The following is a 16,839-nucleotide window of genomic DNA, read 5'->3' as shown; positions in this document are numbered from 1 at the left end:
TTGCATATAACTTTTGCTGCCCGGCAGGTGCTGGCCGCTGGGTGTTTTCTTCAGTAATGAAACGGAACCTTTAATAAATAAAAATTGGAGCTCCTACTTTGGTACCACAATAACTCAACAATTACTGTAAAAACTTTAGAGCTGTGTTTTATACGTGGAGGATAAATGTCAATTTAATGTCAGATATTTAATCCATAGAATACATGCAACTAATGGAAGCTTTTATCGAAGTTTAGATGAAACTTCCTCAAGTACATAAGTGCTCAAACATTAAAATAAAGAGTTGCTCTGATGACACTACTTCTATCAATGCTGAAATCTTTTACAGTAACTAAAGTTTTCTATAATCAATGGAAGCCAATAAGGTTTAAATTCTGCAAATAAGCTCACCTCCCCTTTCCGCAAGCAGCAACACCACAAGCGTGCTGGGATCTAGCATTTCCCAAACAGTAATAATGCTTGAGATGGATGGCTCAACTTATTATTTACCATCCAGCAATAAGGAGTTCAATTCCTTACACAGAAGCTAATAGAAAGATGACTTCCAAGAGGTTCTGCTGTTAAATAATAGTCTGATCTCATTTCTATTGGTGATCTTTACACTTGTAAGTTGTATTTAAAAAGCTCACTAAGCACAGATCTGTTCTTGTCATATTAAACAAAGAAAACATAAAGATAATAATGCAGTATCATATATTACTTGGGCACTTGATTGGAGCACGCAGGATAGGGATTTTTCATGCAGAAGCATGTTCTGCATGATAGCCTTCTAGGGGAAGAAAATACCACCTTGTTGGGTTTCTCAATCTTTGGACATAGAATACAAGCAGTATTGCATGAGAAAAATCTTCTTCGTAGCGTCAGAAAATTTGAAAGACAGCTTGGCTTCCTCCCAGATTCTTGAGTGCTGACTTGTTGACACCTCTCACCTCGTTCCTTCCAAGAATCAGTTTTTAGACAGTGTCCTTTTGGTAAATCCTTTGATACTAATGCGCTGGTTGAATCCAAAGTCTCTTTTTTTATTCCCAAATGACTTACTAAGCAGGATGGTAGTTTCTCCGCTACAGGTGTTTTACTTGTGGGGGCAAGATTGAATCTGATATCCACTTTGCGCCCAAGAACATTCTTAAGAGAATGAACAACTGGTTCTCGATATTTCTCTGCCCTGAGTACATGTTCAGGATGATAAAATTCAATCTCGGCAATTGTCAGACCTACAGATTGCAGAATAATGCATATTTAGAACTTTTATTTATGTCAAGGGTATAAAAATCTCAATTATACAAATTACAAAGATCAGAAAAAAGACAATTGTTATGTCTAACAATGTCAAAGTAAACACTAAAGTCAATGAGCAGACTCCACCATGGAAGCTAAAAATGGCTTATAGTAATAGTTCTACTGGTAAAATTGCAGTGCATCGAAGTTACAGCACAATTCAGACTTAAACCCAAGATATGATAGGTTAAATTCTGATTATGTATTGAAAATTGAGCTTCACTGCCAAAAAATGGTGTAATACAGTGTTTCCTCAAGTCCAACAACTTCCTTCCTGCTTTGAGAATCTTCTTTTTGCTCTCCTTTGCCTAAAACTAAATTTTGCATAATTTTTTTGAAATTGTCTCCCAGAAACCTACATTGGATGTTTAAGAGATACCTTTGGAAATGCAGCAGCCGCAGCCCTTTATATTCCTTCTATATTCATGGTTATTTATTAGTTCTTGTTGGTTCAAGAGAATCACAACTTGGCTTTATTTTTCTGGATACGTGACTGATTCTATCATCCAACAAGCAAATAGAATTGCCCTCACTTGATTATGTACTTTTAGGGGTGCGCCATCTTAGGCATAAAAGAGGGGTCTCATTGGCATGCTTTATAATTCAGTTTGACTTTAAACTCGGAAGATACTCGTCCTTCAAGAAAGAAGAAAGTTAAAGAACATGAATGAAAGGTAAACTGTCAACTTCTATTAGATCATGTAAGTCCAACAGATTAAAAGGATTTACCTTCATTAGCATGGATGGATGATAATTTTCCATCTTTCAGCAAGAATGTTTTAAATGAATCAGATGTGCAATTCTCAATGACTCTCCTCCATATCTGATAGAGAACTTCGGCTCTTTCACATTGCTTCTCGGCATAGCTTGCCTTATCATGGTTGCACGTTTCAAATAATCTTTCAAAATTCACATCCATTAAGCTTCTGCTCACAAGATCATCATCTGTACAGAACAAAAAGTCCTACCATCAACAAAACAAAATAAATTCGTGAATGATGAGAAGCATATAATAAGTGGCCAACTTGTGCTTTGAGAGCTTAATTTAGTATTAGAGAGCTTATCTCAATTTTGTTATTACTAACTGCACTGTCCTTGCTAGAATAACACCAACAAAAAGCATAAGTGAAAGAGTAAGCAAACAATTTTCATGCCCTACCTGTCAAATGTTCCCCTCTCGTGAACTCATTTGAATTACAGCAATCCCTTGGACAAAACAATTCTCCAGTATTGAACTGTAGAAGTGCAGCTGTGAGCCATGTGGACTTATTCTTTGTTGTTCTCAGTTGCTTCTCAGTTTCAGAAAGTATTTCCAATCCATGCCTCAGTCTATGCATGTCAACTTCAGCAACTGTTTCATTCAAAAGCAACTTAAATAACTGTTAGACAGTTTGTTCAAAAGAAACTTAAATAACAAAGGGTAGATGAGAACGAATTAATTATTAGTGGACAGATATATAAGAAACAGGCAGTTGAGAGTAACAGCACATGTTTAATCTTGACTCTTGAGTTTTATGAAAGATGTCTGATGCTGTAATAGAAATATAGAATCATGTCATACACCTCATATAATGCATCCTGAAGTGGAAAGCCAAACAATATGGTAATAAAACTGCGCATAAAGAAACAAGATTCAACCTCTGCTGAACAGAAGGCCTGCATTTTGCTAATGTAACTTAATTGTAAAATAGTATTTACTATTTAAAATTTTGATTACAGACCTAGTAATACGGACACGTCCTCACCTTGTACAAGTTTGCGGTTCTTTTTTATCTCTTTACATTTTTGGTGCTTAATCTATATAGATTATACTTCAAATTTTAGAAATTAAAGGGACATTTCTCTTTTCCTCAAGTTATTTGCCTTAACTAAGAAAATCTGAGAAAATTAGGAAAATCATGATATTAGAATCTAATTGCATATGTCACACTAATATCTAGTGTTAAAAGAACATAATTTAGCCTTTGAAAGTTGAAACAAATTTTAAGGCCCTAGAAATTAAAATTATTTTTTCAATATGCCAAGACTATTTAGAATGTCAACGGTGCACTAACTCGATACCACATATGTCAGCAATACGTACCGTGTAAGCAAAGGTCAGCACACAACATGTCTCTAGCACAACAATCCTTACATGTAATATCTCTAAACAGCAAGAAATTATTCTAGAGAAATATTAGAACACTCCTTGAGATATATTAGAATATAAAAGATAAAAATCATCATTCTCTAACAACTTAAACTAAGTTGGTGAGATACCGTAGTATCAATGTAGGCGACGTTACTTATATATTTAACAAATACTTACATAGTTGCACATGAAAAACAAGATAGTTGTTTACTCCATATGCATAAGGGGCTTGGACAAGCAATAATAATTAACTACTTAAACTAATAAATAATCCATAGAAGTATATAATGCATGCAACATGTTCCAAAAACCAAAAAGAAACATGGAAAAGTGTGCCAATATGTGCTATCTTTCACCAAAAACTCTTCACAAATGAATGGACTGACACCAATATGCATGCATCACCTGGTCCAATATGGACATGGCATAACAAACAAACTTCTCCCATACAAACCATGACATACACGCCATGCTCCATTGGTACTCCTATAAGTCTTCATGTGCTCTCCATCAAACTCAAAGAACCCATACCCGCATTTATGTCACAATACTTGTTTGCAACATTTTTCTCATGACTCTCCATGCCTAGCCTCTCTTCTTGGGTCTTCCATGGTATCTCTTAGACAACCTCTATCAGGCTATTTATAGTCTCCAAATTGCTTCACATCCTACTAGGAATAGAACTCTACAAGGAAACAAATTATCTCTCTCCTAATTGGTATAACTTAGAAAGATTTTCCAAATCTAAATTGGATTAGGTCACCTCCTCATTAGATGGACCCAACCCAATTGCACAATATTGGTCTTGAGTAGCAATTTCCCAAACAAGTCTTTTATCAGCTTGCCATAACAAGTAAAACCTTAAAGTCGATTACAAAACATAGACTTCATATGAATATGTGAAGTCTTATTTAGCTGATTTGATAGTCATGTGAAAACACCCATTTCTAAGAATTTCATGCAAATAAAGGATTTGATTGCTAATAGTGGCTTAATAAATATGTTCAAGGGAAGCAAAAACAAATTCTAATTAATCTTATAAATACTATCCTAATAGGGTGCATTACCATAATCCAAAACCTGAAAGACGAAAAGAACATGCCAAAATGTGCCAATGTATAGCAACTGGAGTCCCTCTTTGTCAATATCCTTGCCAGATATATTTTATTTTTTGGAAATTGTACCAAGACATGTCCCTGAAACGCTTCATTCTTCTAGATTTTATACAGACCTGTCACAACCATAGTTTCCAATTTTAGCCAATCCCGATCCCACCCCAAAATTAGTCTATTCTTACTTAAATCTTATAAATACTTCCCTAATAGGTGCACATGCAAAAATGTGTCAATGTATAGCAATTGGAGCCCGTTTGTGTCAACATCTGTACCAAATGTACTTTCTTTCGTGGAAACTATACCAAGACATGTCCCTTATATGTATCATTTTTACAGATTTTATGCAAACTTGTCACAACTATGGTTTTCAGTTTCAGCCAATCTCGATCCCACTACTTTTGGTGAGGTATCGATCGAATAGACTGATACTCAATTCGAATCAGCTAAGTTTTGGTTGTTTTGGTTGAAACAAACAAAATCAAGAGAAAAAAAGGAGAAAGAGAGGGAGGATAGAAAAAATGAAAGGAAGAAAGAGAAGAGAGAGAGAAAAAGAGAGGATAAAAGCTCGTTAGAGAGAGATCGACGGAGCTTTGAAGGAGTTCACCAAACGTTGATGGAATTCGGAGCTAAATCGTAGAAGCATTGCTTAGGAGAGGGAGGGAGTAGAAGAAAGATAAGAGTGAGTGGAAAAGAGGGAGGGAGTGGTTTGAGGGTCTTCGAGGTTTTTTTTTAAGTGAGAATGAGAATAGAGATATGGAAGAGATGCAGAGAGAGTTAGTGGGAGAGTTAGTGGGACAAAAAGTTAATGTGAGAGAGAGTTAGTGAGAGAGAGAGAGCTAGAAAAAAAATTATTTGTATAAGGAGAGAGAAAGTACATGAGTGATAAAAACTAAGGTTCCAAGTATCGAGATTGAGATTGAAATCGGTCATCTAAAAAAACAATACGTATCGACCGTTCGTATCAACCATTCATATTTTAAAATAATTAAATACTAATAATAATAATAAGATATAACTATAAATTATTAATATATGAAATCTAAAAGATAAAAATTACTATTTTCTTAATCTCAATCTCTTCCTCCCTTTATAATTTCTACCACTCATGCACTCTCTCTTACTCCCTTCTCATACAAACAATTTTTTTCCTCTCTTCACTATCCCTCACTCCCACTCTCTCTCCCATCACCTCCTTATCTCTATTCTCAGACTCCCACTTCAAAAAAAAAAAGACCCTAATCCCCCAAACCTCTCTCTCTTTCTCTTACTTCTCATACAAATAATTTATTTTCTAACTCTCTCACTAACTCTCTCTCTCCTACCAACTCTCTCCCATCCTCTTTTTATCTTCATTCTCACTCTCACACCCACTTCAAAACAAAACCCTGATCCCCCAAACCTCTCTCTGACTCTCTCCTTATCTCTCTCCCACGCACCCTCATCTTCCTCTGCTACTCCCTCTCTCCCCTAAGCGATACTTCTCCCATAAGCTCCCTACACTCTCTTTCTCGATTTATTTCTTGCTATCCTCCCTTTTTTTCTCTCTCCCGATTCGATTCGTTTCGAACTTGGCTGATCCGGATCGAGTATTGACTATTTCAGTTGATACCCTACCGAAACTAGTCAGTTTCAGGGTGGACCATGGTAGAAAATAATATTTTTATTTTTTAGACTTCATATATGAATAATTTATATTTATATCTTATTTTATTTTTTCTAAAACTTTTATTATTTTTTTATATTTTAAAAATTATTTTAAAATACAGGCCAGTATGGATAGTCGATACCGCCAATACTAATTTTGGAACCTTAGTCACAACAAGTAAAACTTAATAGTAGATTACAACACAAACTTCATACTAAGATTATATTTTCCATTACCTTAAGAAAATATTTGAGGAAGATATTTTTGGCATGATCCTATTGGAGCTCACAAATTGGACATGCAAAGTGGACTTTGTCAAAATATACTATCTAATTATCCCACCAACAATATGACTCATTGCAGGATACTTTTCATGGATGATATTCGAACCAATTGTTGAATTGGTTGTGGTGGCTAACAAAACAAGGATTTGAGTCATAATCACCATATTGGAGAAAAATCCTATTTTAGCATTACAGCTTAGCGAATAAAATGTACTTTAAACAAAAGGAATGGCAGCACAATTTAACACGAAGGAATAATTTTGGACATTGTTCATGCTAAGATTAAATAAAAACAAAGCATCACGAAAAATGAATAGTGGCAATTGTACATACAAGCATGTCTATCAATGATATTTCTTGATTCAGAGGTCCCTGCTTGACATCTTGCTAAAATATCCATGATAAGATCTGCAAGCTGAGATAGTAGCTGCATCGGATCAACCTTTGAACTCATAATCTCTCTAGCCCGTCTAACTATACTAACTGCATCTGATGTCAGGGCCAAATAAAGCAGATCAAGCAACTCATCATCTGATACATCTCCTATCTGCACAAACAGAAATTAGGAAGACTAAATAATGACATAGCAATAGTGTCAGACTATCAGTACATGGAGAAAGTAATTTAAAAGTCAAAACATGGAGAAGTAGTTTCCAGCAAATTTAAAAGATCCATAACTCACTAGCTCATATACAACAGATCTGGTGATTTTTTGCCCAAGTAAGCTCAGTTGATCAAGTTTTATCTCTGCATCTCGAAGAGAACCATCAGCTTTGTTGGCAAGGAGGTGCAATGCATCCTCTTCAAAATCAAAACCCTCTTGTATGCTAATCTTCTTCAACCGGCAGACTATGTCAGAACTTGTTATCTTAAGAAAGTGATACATTTGGCAAAATGAGACAGAACTGCTTGGCAATTTATCTATGTCTGAGGTAACCATCACAAAGACAGTATGTTTAGGAAACATATGAAGGTTATCACAAATGGAAGACCATGTCTCTCTACTTAGATGCTGGCATTCATCAATAATGATGACCTTGAATCGTGAGGAGAAAGGGGCAAGGAAAACACCCTTCAAAATAACACTAATGCCTTTGCAATTCATTTTCGCAGCATCTATTTCTCTGACATCCCTACTCTTTCCAGGGTATATGGCTGTGCATTCCCGGCAAAACCCACATGGCCTATGTTCCTCAGAAGATAGGCAATTCAAAGCAGCAGCAAGTATTCTTGCAGCTGATGTCTTACCTGTACCATGAGGGCCATGGAAAAGGTAGAGGGGAAAAACATTACCTATAGAAATGGCATTGGAAAGAGAGAGAACTACAGAATTCTGTCCAACCAGCTCTGAGAAAAATCTTGGTCTATATTTCAGACTCAAGGTTCTATAATTCTCTTGATTTTTAGAAATTTCTCTACAAGCTGTACCTCTACGTTCTCCTACTAATAAAGGTTGTTCTGCGCATCCCATGTCTAAAGGAAGTTCTGTATCCCTATATTTCGATGTTCTTGACCAGCATTGACCAATTTCACACTCATTATGATTAGCAAAAAGAACATTCACCTCATCAGTTGGATGTGCCACAGCAAAATGACTCGATCCATTTGCAGAGCCTTCACAGACAGATGTAGTTGATCTTTCTTCATGAGTTACAAGAAAATCTACTCTCTCTCTGGCCCATGGTTTTCTCATTTTGTCCGGCCTGGAATTGTTCTGTTTTAACTGATTGATGTTCTCATCATCTCCTAATTTTGATTCACTATTGGAGTCGACTCCATCTTCATAATGTTGCGCAGAGTGTAGCCCGCACCTCGGATCTGGTGATATACAGCTGCACTTTGGACAAAATTCATGAACTTTCTTAGCTGTGCTATAGTACTTTTTGGAACTGATATCAGCATTTTTAGTCTTAGATGGACAACAAAGAAAATTAGACCTAGAATAACCTCCAACATTTTCTCTCTTGTCTATATTGTTTTCCTGTATTTGGCTATAACTAAAACTGTGACGACTGGAACAATTCAACTCTATAATTTTGTTATTGCAGGACTTAGAGTCACACTTCATGCTATCAACCAATCCAGCATATTTGTCTAGCGAGTTTGTATCAGGGTCCCTTAGAGACCTAGATCTCCTAAGGGCCACCAGAGTTCTTGAAATAGGGATGTCAACAGAATGTCTCCTTGCCTCAAACATTTCTAAAATGGTATCAATCCAGACTGAAATTAAGCCTTTATCAGATTGCAGTATTGTTTATCCTGCAAGACAAGAATTTGGAGGCAGTGAACAATATTACAGCAAACTGTATAAAGTTGGTTATTCAAAGAAATACATTTGGACAACATACTGCAATACTCATCAAGTGAATCATTAAGTAATAGAAGAGGAACATTCTATTTGTCCTTTGAAAGATGAAAGAACTATAGTTTGCAACTAAAGCAGAAGAGAACAAAAACATAGAGACAAGGAACTTGGCTAAACGAGAACTCTCATAAGCAGTAAAGGAAGCTCCCTCTCTCTCTCTCTCTCTCTCTCTCTCTCTCTCTCTCTTTCTATGAATCCAACAAAACAAAATACATTACGAAGTCAAGAAGACTAACAATATAATCCAACAATATTAGGCACAAGCAGGACTTATTGTCATTGTTCAATTTAATAGAGCAAATCCAGAAGCACATTGACACTTAGAGGAACAGTAAATCTCGAGGCATGCTTATGAACCTATTTCGGAATAAATTAGGACGCAAATAGACGAGGTAATTGCAAGCAAACGAAATCCACAATGACAGAACCAAACCAGAAGTTCATCAAGAATGCAATCATATGAAAACAATAGAACTAGCAAGCTCCCAATAAAAAAACTAAATTAGAAAGCTCCTAATAAGAAACTAACTACAGTTCAAAAAATACAAAAACAAAACAAAAAAAAGAATCTTCAGCATCTCGTCCTTAAAAGAAAGAGGTATCGTTCAAGGACTGTACCACATTCCTTCTGACCCACCAATAACACAAAGAAGCACTGGTGGGATTGCACACAAACCTTACCAAAAAGCAAGAAAGAATCTCTAACATGCATCACAGTTTGCCCCAAACCTACTAGCTAACAACCCAAGAAAAGGCATAAAACGGTGAGAAGAGTGAGAAGGAGAGCAGACAAGAAGACATATTAGAAGCTTACCAAGAAGACACATCGTGCAGCAGTTTGAAGTGTCCTCCAAACCCCAAGAGAGAGAACAGTGGCAGAGCCGTAAATAAAGACCAAGGGAGGGGGCGAATGCGGTAGCGTCGTTGCAGGAAGCGTGCAGCGGTGGGTTTTCAGTTACGGACGGCGGTAGCTCTTGAATGCAACCTGGCGGGAGGTCAAAAAGGGTCGCCTCGGAAAGCATGCCAGTGGTCGTTTTGTAATTTTGTATGACGGAGGAGGTTGAACTCGAAGTGTAACGGACGAGAAAGGAAACAGTTACTGGGGGTTCGATGTCATGTCAGAGTAGGCGAGGGTTCCCGTGTACGTCTATCATAAATTTTTTTTTTCTTTTTTTTGTCGAAAAACCTATCATAAAGTTGGCAATTATATTCTTGATCGTTCTCTTTTAATTTTTTAAAATTTGCATTACCCACTTGATTTCTAATTCTGTCGCTCTAAGTCCTTTTTAATTTTTTCTTACAAGTTAGGTTGTCTAATGGGATGGCCCAATCGTACCGAATTGTGAATCCGTTCTGTTTTTTTTCTTACAAGTTAGAAAATTCTAAAATATATCCTTTGGGAGTAAACTAGCAAGTAAGCACTTGTTTGGCCATTAATTCTAAAAAAAAAGCACTTACCATCACCTCAACAACAACAACAACAAAAAGCACTTGTTTGACCACTACAGCTTCTCAGAAAAGGTCTGGGACTTTGGCCACTGTTACGATCCTTCCTCGGCTATAGGCTCTGATACCAGATTGTTACGATCCTTCCTCGGCTATAGGCTCTGATTCAAGATTAATACGATCTTGCACGGAACTTTGAGATCAGATCCCGAAATATCCCGCCGTTGGATCGCTGTGAAATTTTGATATGTTGTAGGCCCGGAAAAGAGCTTTCCAACGGATCTAGTTTCAGGCGAATCGGAGATGGGGATCTCGAAATATCGTTCGTTTAGTGGACAAACATCAGGATACTCTGTTTTGGATTCCGTGGATGAAGGCACGAAATCCTAGGTAATGGTGGATTGTGGAGGGCCGGTGTTGATGGGGTGGCACCGGTGTAAAAGTGATGGTGGAAGGGTTATGGATGATGGAAAGGTTAGGGATAGCGATGGATAAATTGGAAGAAGGGGGAGAAGAGGGCCACTCCTAAGGGACTAGGGTGATTGGCCTGTCGAGGGAGATTAGAAGCGGCGTTGCCGGGGAGATTGAGGGAACGAGAGCGAAGAAGATGAAGGAGGCAAGGCAAACTCAATTCTCAATATTCAATAATAATTTTGGTTGCCCTACACATACTTTTATAGGCTAACCAACAACTCAATCTTATCCTAAAACTCAATCTTATCCTAAAACTCAATCTTATCCTAAAACTCAATCTTATCCTAAGGTAAATCCAAGCTTGAGACGATGTCGGTGAAGTCTGAATCGTATCAATCCACCACGCTTCCGCAACCTTGTCCTCAAGGTTTGAAATTTGGGAAGCGATCCATGATGTCTGCCTCTAGCTCCCATGTAGACTCGTCAGTAGGTTTGCCCAGCCACTCAATCAGCACTTCAGTCTCTAATCTGGATCCTTGGCGTCTTCTCCTACGACTTAGGACTCGAACCGGCTCATTGGAGCCATCTTCCTCCATTGGTTCGGGTAAGGTCGAACCCACTACATGGTTAGGCCCGATCTGGGCCTTCAATGCCGAGACATGGAAGACGGGATGTATCCTGGTTCCTTCAGGTAGGTCCAATCGGTAAGCTACTGGACCGATTCGTTGTAGCACTCGGTACGGACCATAGTACTTGTATCCCAACTTTTGGTTCAAAATGGGTCTCAATGTGGATTGTCGATACGGTTGAGCTCGAACGAACACCAATTGATCCACCTCAAATTCTCGCTCACGTCGGCCTTTGTCATGCGTTTGCTTCATGCGGTTTTGTGCTGTGGCTAGGTGAGTCTTGAGCCGTCTCAATGTTTCATCTCGATCAGCAAGCTCCAAGTCAAGCTCAGTCCTATCCGTCGCCGCGAGTCTATCGTAGGCACGCAAGACAGGGGGAGTGCGCCCATAAACCGCCTCAAATGGGGTCATGCCAATGCTTGAGTGATGAGCGGTATTGTATGACCACTCAGCCCAGGGAAGAAATTTGACCCAATCCTTTGGTCGATCCGCCACAAAGCATCGCAAGTATTGCTCTAGTCCACGATTCACCACCTCGGTTTGGCCATCCGTCTCGGGGTGATATGCTGAACTAAGATTGATTTGAGTCCCTTGCAATCTGAAGAACTCGGACCAAAACTCACTTATGAAGATGCGATCCCGGTCTGACACGATAGTCCTAGGCATCCCATGCAAGCGTGCCACTTCCCGAACAAAAATTTCAGCAACCCTTTTTGCTGAAAACGGGTGAGACAATGTTATGAAATGTGCATACTTGCTCAGTCTATCCACCACAACAAACACCACCGATTGTCCTCGAACTTCCGGCAGCCCCTCGATGAAGTCCATGGAGATATCCTCCCAAATACGCTTTGGTATCGGTAGTGGTTGCAGTAGCCCGCTAGGCTTGAGTGCCTCCGATTTGGCTCGTTGGCAGATTTGACATTCACGCACATACTTCTTCACGTCCGTCTTCATCCCAGTCCAAGTACAGTTTTGGGCCAGCCGCTTGTAAGTACGTAATACCCCTTCATGACCTGCTATAGGAGTATCATGGAAGTGTGCCATCAATAGCCTCCGTAGCTCTTCGTTTCGGGGTACCTTGATTCGCCCGTGCTCTAGTACTAACCCATTGCGCTCCTCGTGCTCGGGGTTGCTTGAGGGGTTCGCTCTCAACTCCTCCATGAGTCGGACCAGATCACTATCCTCTGCACTGGCTCTTCGTAGATCTGAAAAGAAAGGAAAAGTGGGTGCCGAGAAAGAAGCGAGCTCTCTTTCTTTTGAAAGTTCAAGCAGCGGTTTACTTCCATCCAACAACACTCTCTGATCATCTCTCCAAAAGGTCAATGTGAGGCTTATAAAATCAAAGGTCACGGGCCCCAAGCTCCGAAGCCATTGGGTCCCCAAAACAATATCGGCACCTTGCAAGGCCAACGGATAAAGATCCAATGTGAAAGTTTGGCCTTGCACCTTCAATTCTGCACCTCCACAAATAGAATCTGCTCGCAAAGTAGTGCCATCTCCAATAGTCACATCGAACCCTTCCGTGGGTTCCGACTCGAGCCCAATCTTCCTAAGGAGCCTCTTGTCAATGAAGTTGTGGGTGGACCCGGTGTCAATCAAGATTCTCACTGTGGTCTTCTTGACTACACCGTTCACCCGCAATGTCTTTGGCGCAGCTGTCCCCGAATAGGCGTGGAGGGAGATTTTGGCCATCGTGTCCTCCGCATGATGTTGCTCCTCGACTTCTTCTCCTCGATGTCCAGCCACATCTGCACTTTCAGCTGCCATGGGTGGAAGATCGTGGCCTTCTCCTTTGAGTGGTAGCTTGGCAGGGAGCTGCAACGTCATCGCTGGTGATGAAGCTGTCGTGGTCGACTGTCGATTGACCGAGGAGAATGGTAGAAGATCGCTGGAGGCCATATGCGATTTCTTCTTAGTTGCCGACTCACTATGGTTGCAAAGGGAGCTAGTGAAAGGCGGCCCAAGTGTCGAAATTCGCGATTTCGGATCATCTCCTTCACCACTGATGAGGATTCCTGATGAGGGATATCCAGCGACCAGGTGTGGCGTAGCCAGCACTTCGCGATTTGTCGACAAGGTCTCCGGTGCATGGGAAGATGTGGAGGTTCCGAGGGCTGCTACAATGGTTGAGGATCTCATTGTAGCCGGTGGCAGTTCGTTGCGGCTGACCATGGGTCGAGGTGTAGAATCTCGATCTTGCCGGATAGCCGAACTCTCCCCTATTTTTGTGATGAACGGGGAGGCCGTGGAGGATGTTGGGTATGTTGTGGAGGGTTCCCAATGCTGTCTTGTGATTGCCTTGCTTGTTGAAAAAGGTTTCGTCCATGCCCGTATTTCCTGCATCATCTCCATCATTATTTGCTTGTTGATGGTAATCTGTTTGGAAATAGACCCCAACATGGATAGAACGCTAGGTTCTTCCGTATTCCTATTAGATCGAGTGATCGTCATTGGAAGCGCTTGTCCGAGGAACGGTGGCTCTGATACCAGATTGTTACGAACCTCCCTTTTGGCTATGGCTCTGATACCAGCTTGTTACGATCCTTCCTCGGCTATAGGCTCTGATACCAGCTTGTTACGATCCTTCCTCGGCTATAGGCTCTGATACCAGATTGTTACGATCCTTCCTCGGCTATAGGCTCTGATTCAAGATTAATACGATCTTGCACGGAACTTTGAGATCAGATCCCGAAATATCCCGCCGTTGGATCGCTGTGAAATTTTGATATGTTGTAGGCCCGGAAAAGAGCTTTCCAACGGATCTAGTTTCAGGCGAATCGGAGATGGGGATCTCGAAATATCGTTCGTTTAGTGGACAAACATCAGGATACTCTGTTTTGGATTCCGTGGATGAAGGCACGAAATCCTAGGTAATGGTGGATTGTGGAGGGCCGGTGTTGATGGGGTGGCACCGGTGTAAAAGTGATGGTGGAAGGGTTATGGATGATGGAAAGGTTAGGGATAGCGATGGATAAATTGGAAGAAGGGGGAGAAGAGGGCCACTCCTAAGGGACTAGGGTGATTGGCCTGTCGAGGGAGATTAGAAGCGGCGTTGCCGGGGAGATTGAGGGAACGAGAGCGAAGAAGATGAAGGAGGCAAGGCAAACTCAATTCTCAATATTCAATAATAATTTTGGTTGCCCTACACATACTTTTATAGGCTAACCAACAACTCAATCTTATCCTAAAACTCAATCTTATCCTAAAACTCAATCTTATCCTAAAACTCAATCTTATCCTAAGGTAAATCCAAGCTTGAGACGATGTCGGTGAAGTCCGAATCGTATCAGCCACTGCTTATAGGGGTACGATAGCTTATAACAATTCAAATTGACACAACTCAATAGTGCAAATTTTGATGAGATCAAACGTGCCCTTTGAAGTATGTCCTCTTAGAAAATTCATGGTTTGAAAATGAATTTATTTACAATTTTTAAGCCCAAAATTAAGTTGGATACACTAATTTGTTGAGATGAATTAATGCTTGCACAGAAATATTATAATCTAAGTATTATTTGAATCTGAGTAAGAAATTAGTCTAAATTTTTAAATTGCATGAAATTATAATCTTCCCAGTTTCGATAAAATATTCATAAGATATATTATGCAACGAATAATATGAAACAATATGGATAGGTTAGTGATGTCATGCTCGGTAAATTTTGTATTCATACTTTCTTCATATTCATATTCTATTTATGACAAAACGGAATCGCAATACGAGAGAGTTGGATGGCAATTTAGGTAGTTTTAACTGTTTATTTTGTTTAGGAATATTTTGTTTTATTTTCTATAAATATGGCAGTGTGGTTTGTATATTAGGCATATTTATGAATTAAATTTATCTTTCTCAATCTCTCGTTCTATTCACTCTTTATTTTTCTCTCTATCATCTAATAAGTTCTCTTCCCTTGCCGCCCTCTCATCTTAGTAGCTTCTCTTTTATCGCAACAGTATTCTTTCTCATTATATGCAATCATACTAGAGCCATTACCCATGTTTTACTATCATCTACATCACCTCTACCCTAATTCATCTACCATCTACCGCATATAAAACATATATGCAATATACACTGCTTCCAAAAGAACAACAAGGGGCTTATTTGTTATCTTAGGTTGACTTGATCGTGATATTTAGTTGGGTTGTAATGCCTTCACCCGGGTGAACATATGCATGCCCACACACCCATGCCTGGCGTGCATAGCACACATGATAGGAGGGACGAGATAGTCATACACAGATACACATGTACTCACATAATCCATCTCAAGATAAATCATACTATCATCCAAATAAATATGTTAACATATTAATATTCAAGTCCATAATAAGCATCTTGTTACAAATTGATCCGATTCATAACGGTTCTAAACTAGTTTGAGGATGAGACTTTCAAAGAAAGTTGCGGATGATTTAGCCGTTGGATCTTGCTAAATTTTGTATATGTTGTCACTCTTGAAAAGATATTTCCAATGAATCTAAGATCATAGGGTTTGGATGGTTAGATCTTGAGATATTGGCCAAATAGTAGTTGAAGGTCGGATGAACCCTAGCTTGTTAGCCCTTCAATGGCTAGATAGGTGCTAAATTAATTCTTTCGAAATGAAGGGGGAGAAGTTGCTGTAGAAGAGGGGCATTAGGAGTTAGAGGAAGCCGACCAAGGACTTGGGTGGTGATACCATCTCCCCTTTTGGGCCAAGGCTCGATCTATTCTGATTTTTAGATCTAGACAGGATCTGATATGGAACTTTGAAAATAGATCTCGAAAGATTCAGCTGTTGGATCGACGTGAAATTTTGATATACTGTAGCTCCGGAAAAGAGCTTTCCAACAAATCAAGTTTTAGGTGAATCGGACAGTGAAATCTCGAGATATCGTCCAATTAGTGGACAAACATCAGAGAGTTCATCTTAGGATCCGTAGATGGAGGCACGAGATCCTTGAATGTTGGTGAAGGTTAGTAGTGGACTGGCGTTAATGGGGTGGCACCGGTGAGTATGTGGAGATGAAAGGGTTATGGGTGATAGAAGGGTTAGGGCAAGTGATAGATAGATTGGAAGAAGGGAGAGGAGTGGGCTGCCCCTAAGAGACTAAGGTGATTGGCCGGTCGAGAGAGTCTAGAAGCGACGACGACGGGGAACGAGAGAACGAAAGAGAAGAAGATGAAGGAGACAAGGCAAAACTCAATTCATTCCATAATGATTCCATGGTTGCCATCCACACCTTTAGAGGCTAACCAAACAATTAAAAATGACAATTATTAACCCTAAAACAGTATATTTTCGTTGACCGCATTCGAGCGCACATTTTGCGTTCTTTGTATGTGTGAACGCGATGCAGGCGTTCGCAAGCATGTTCGAACGCATATTTCACACTCTCTGTATGTGTGAATTTGATGCAGACGTTCACAAGCGCGTTCGAACGCATTCTACCTGCGTTTGAACGCGCCATACAAAAAATTATTTTTCTATGAATTAAATAATAAAACAAGAAACAAAAACACCCCTAAAGTATATCCATGCTCGA

At 39.6% G+C, this 16,839-nt stretch overlaps 1 protein-coding gene across 3 annotated transcripts; it reads right to left on the bottom strand.

Moving 5' to 3' along the window:
* Positions 1 to 560: 560 nt before the first annotated feature.
* Positions 561 to 9,658, bottom strand: LOC140769041 (protein STICHEL-like 2). 3 transcript variants are annotated; one of them, XM_073109572.1, is made up of 6 exons: positions 9,633 to 9,658; positions 7,136 to 8,712; positions 6,787 to 7,000; positions 2,438 to 2,629; positions 2,008 to 2,223; positions 561 to 1,214 (listed from the first exon to the last, which is right to left on the bottom strand). In XM_073109572.1, exons 2-6 carry the CDS (start codon positions 8,648 to 8,650, stop codon positions 697 to 699), a joined length of 2,655 nt encoding a protein of 884 aa, XP_072965673.1. In that variant the 5' UTR covers positions 8,651 to 8,712; positions 9,633 to 9,658; the 3' UTR covers positions 561 to 696. The 3 variants fall into 3 exon arrangements, with proteins under 3 accessions (XP_072965673.1, XP_072965674.1, XP_072965675.1); XM_073109573.1 differs by lacking the exon at positions 9,633 to 9,658 and adding an exon at positions 9,437 to 9,551; XM_073109574.1 differs by lacking the exon at positions 561 to 1,214 and adding an exon at positions 1,842 to 1,914.
* Positions 9,659 to 16,839: the final 7,181 nt, after the last annotated feature.

Source organism: Typha angustifolia, chromosome 10 (genome assembly GCF_048772165.1).
Source record: "Typha angustifolia cultivar Huaian chromosome 10, ASM4877216v1, whole genome shotgun sequence".
Lineage (NCBI taxonomy): Eukaryota > Viridiplantae > Streptophyta > Magnoliopsida > Poales > Typhaceae > Typha > Typha angustifolia.
The sequence above is the reverse complement of the archived record's forward strand: the minus strand, read 5'-3'. Positions and strand labels throughout refer to the sequence as shown.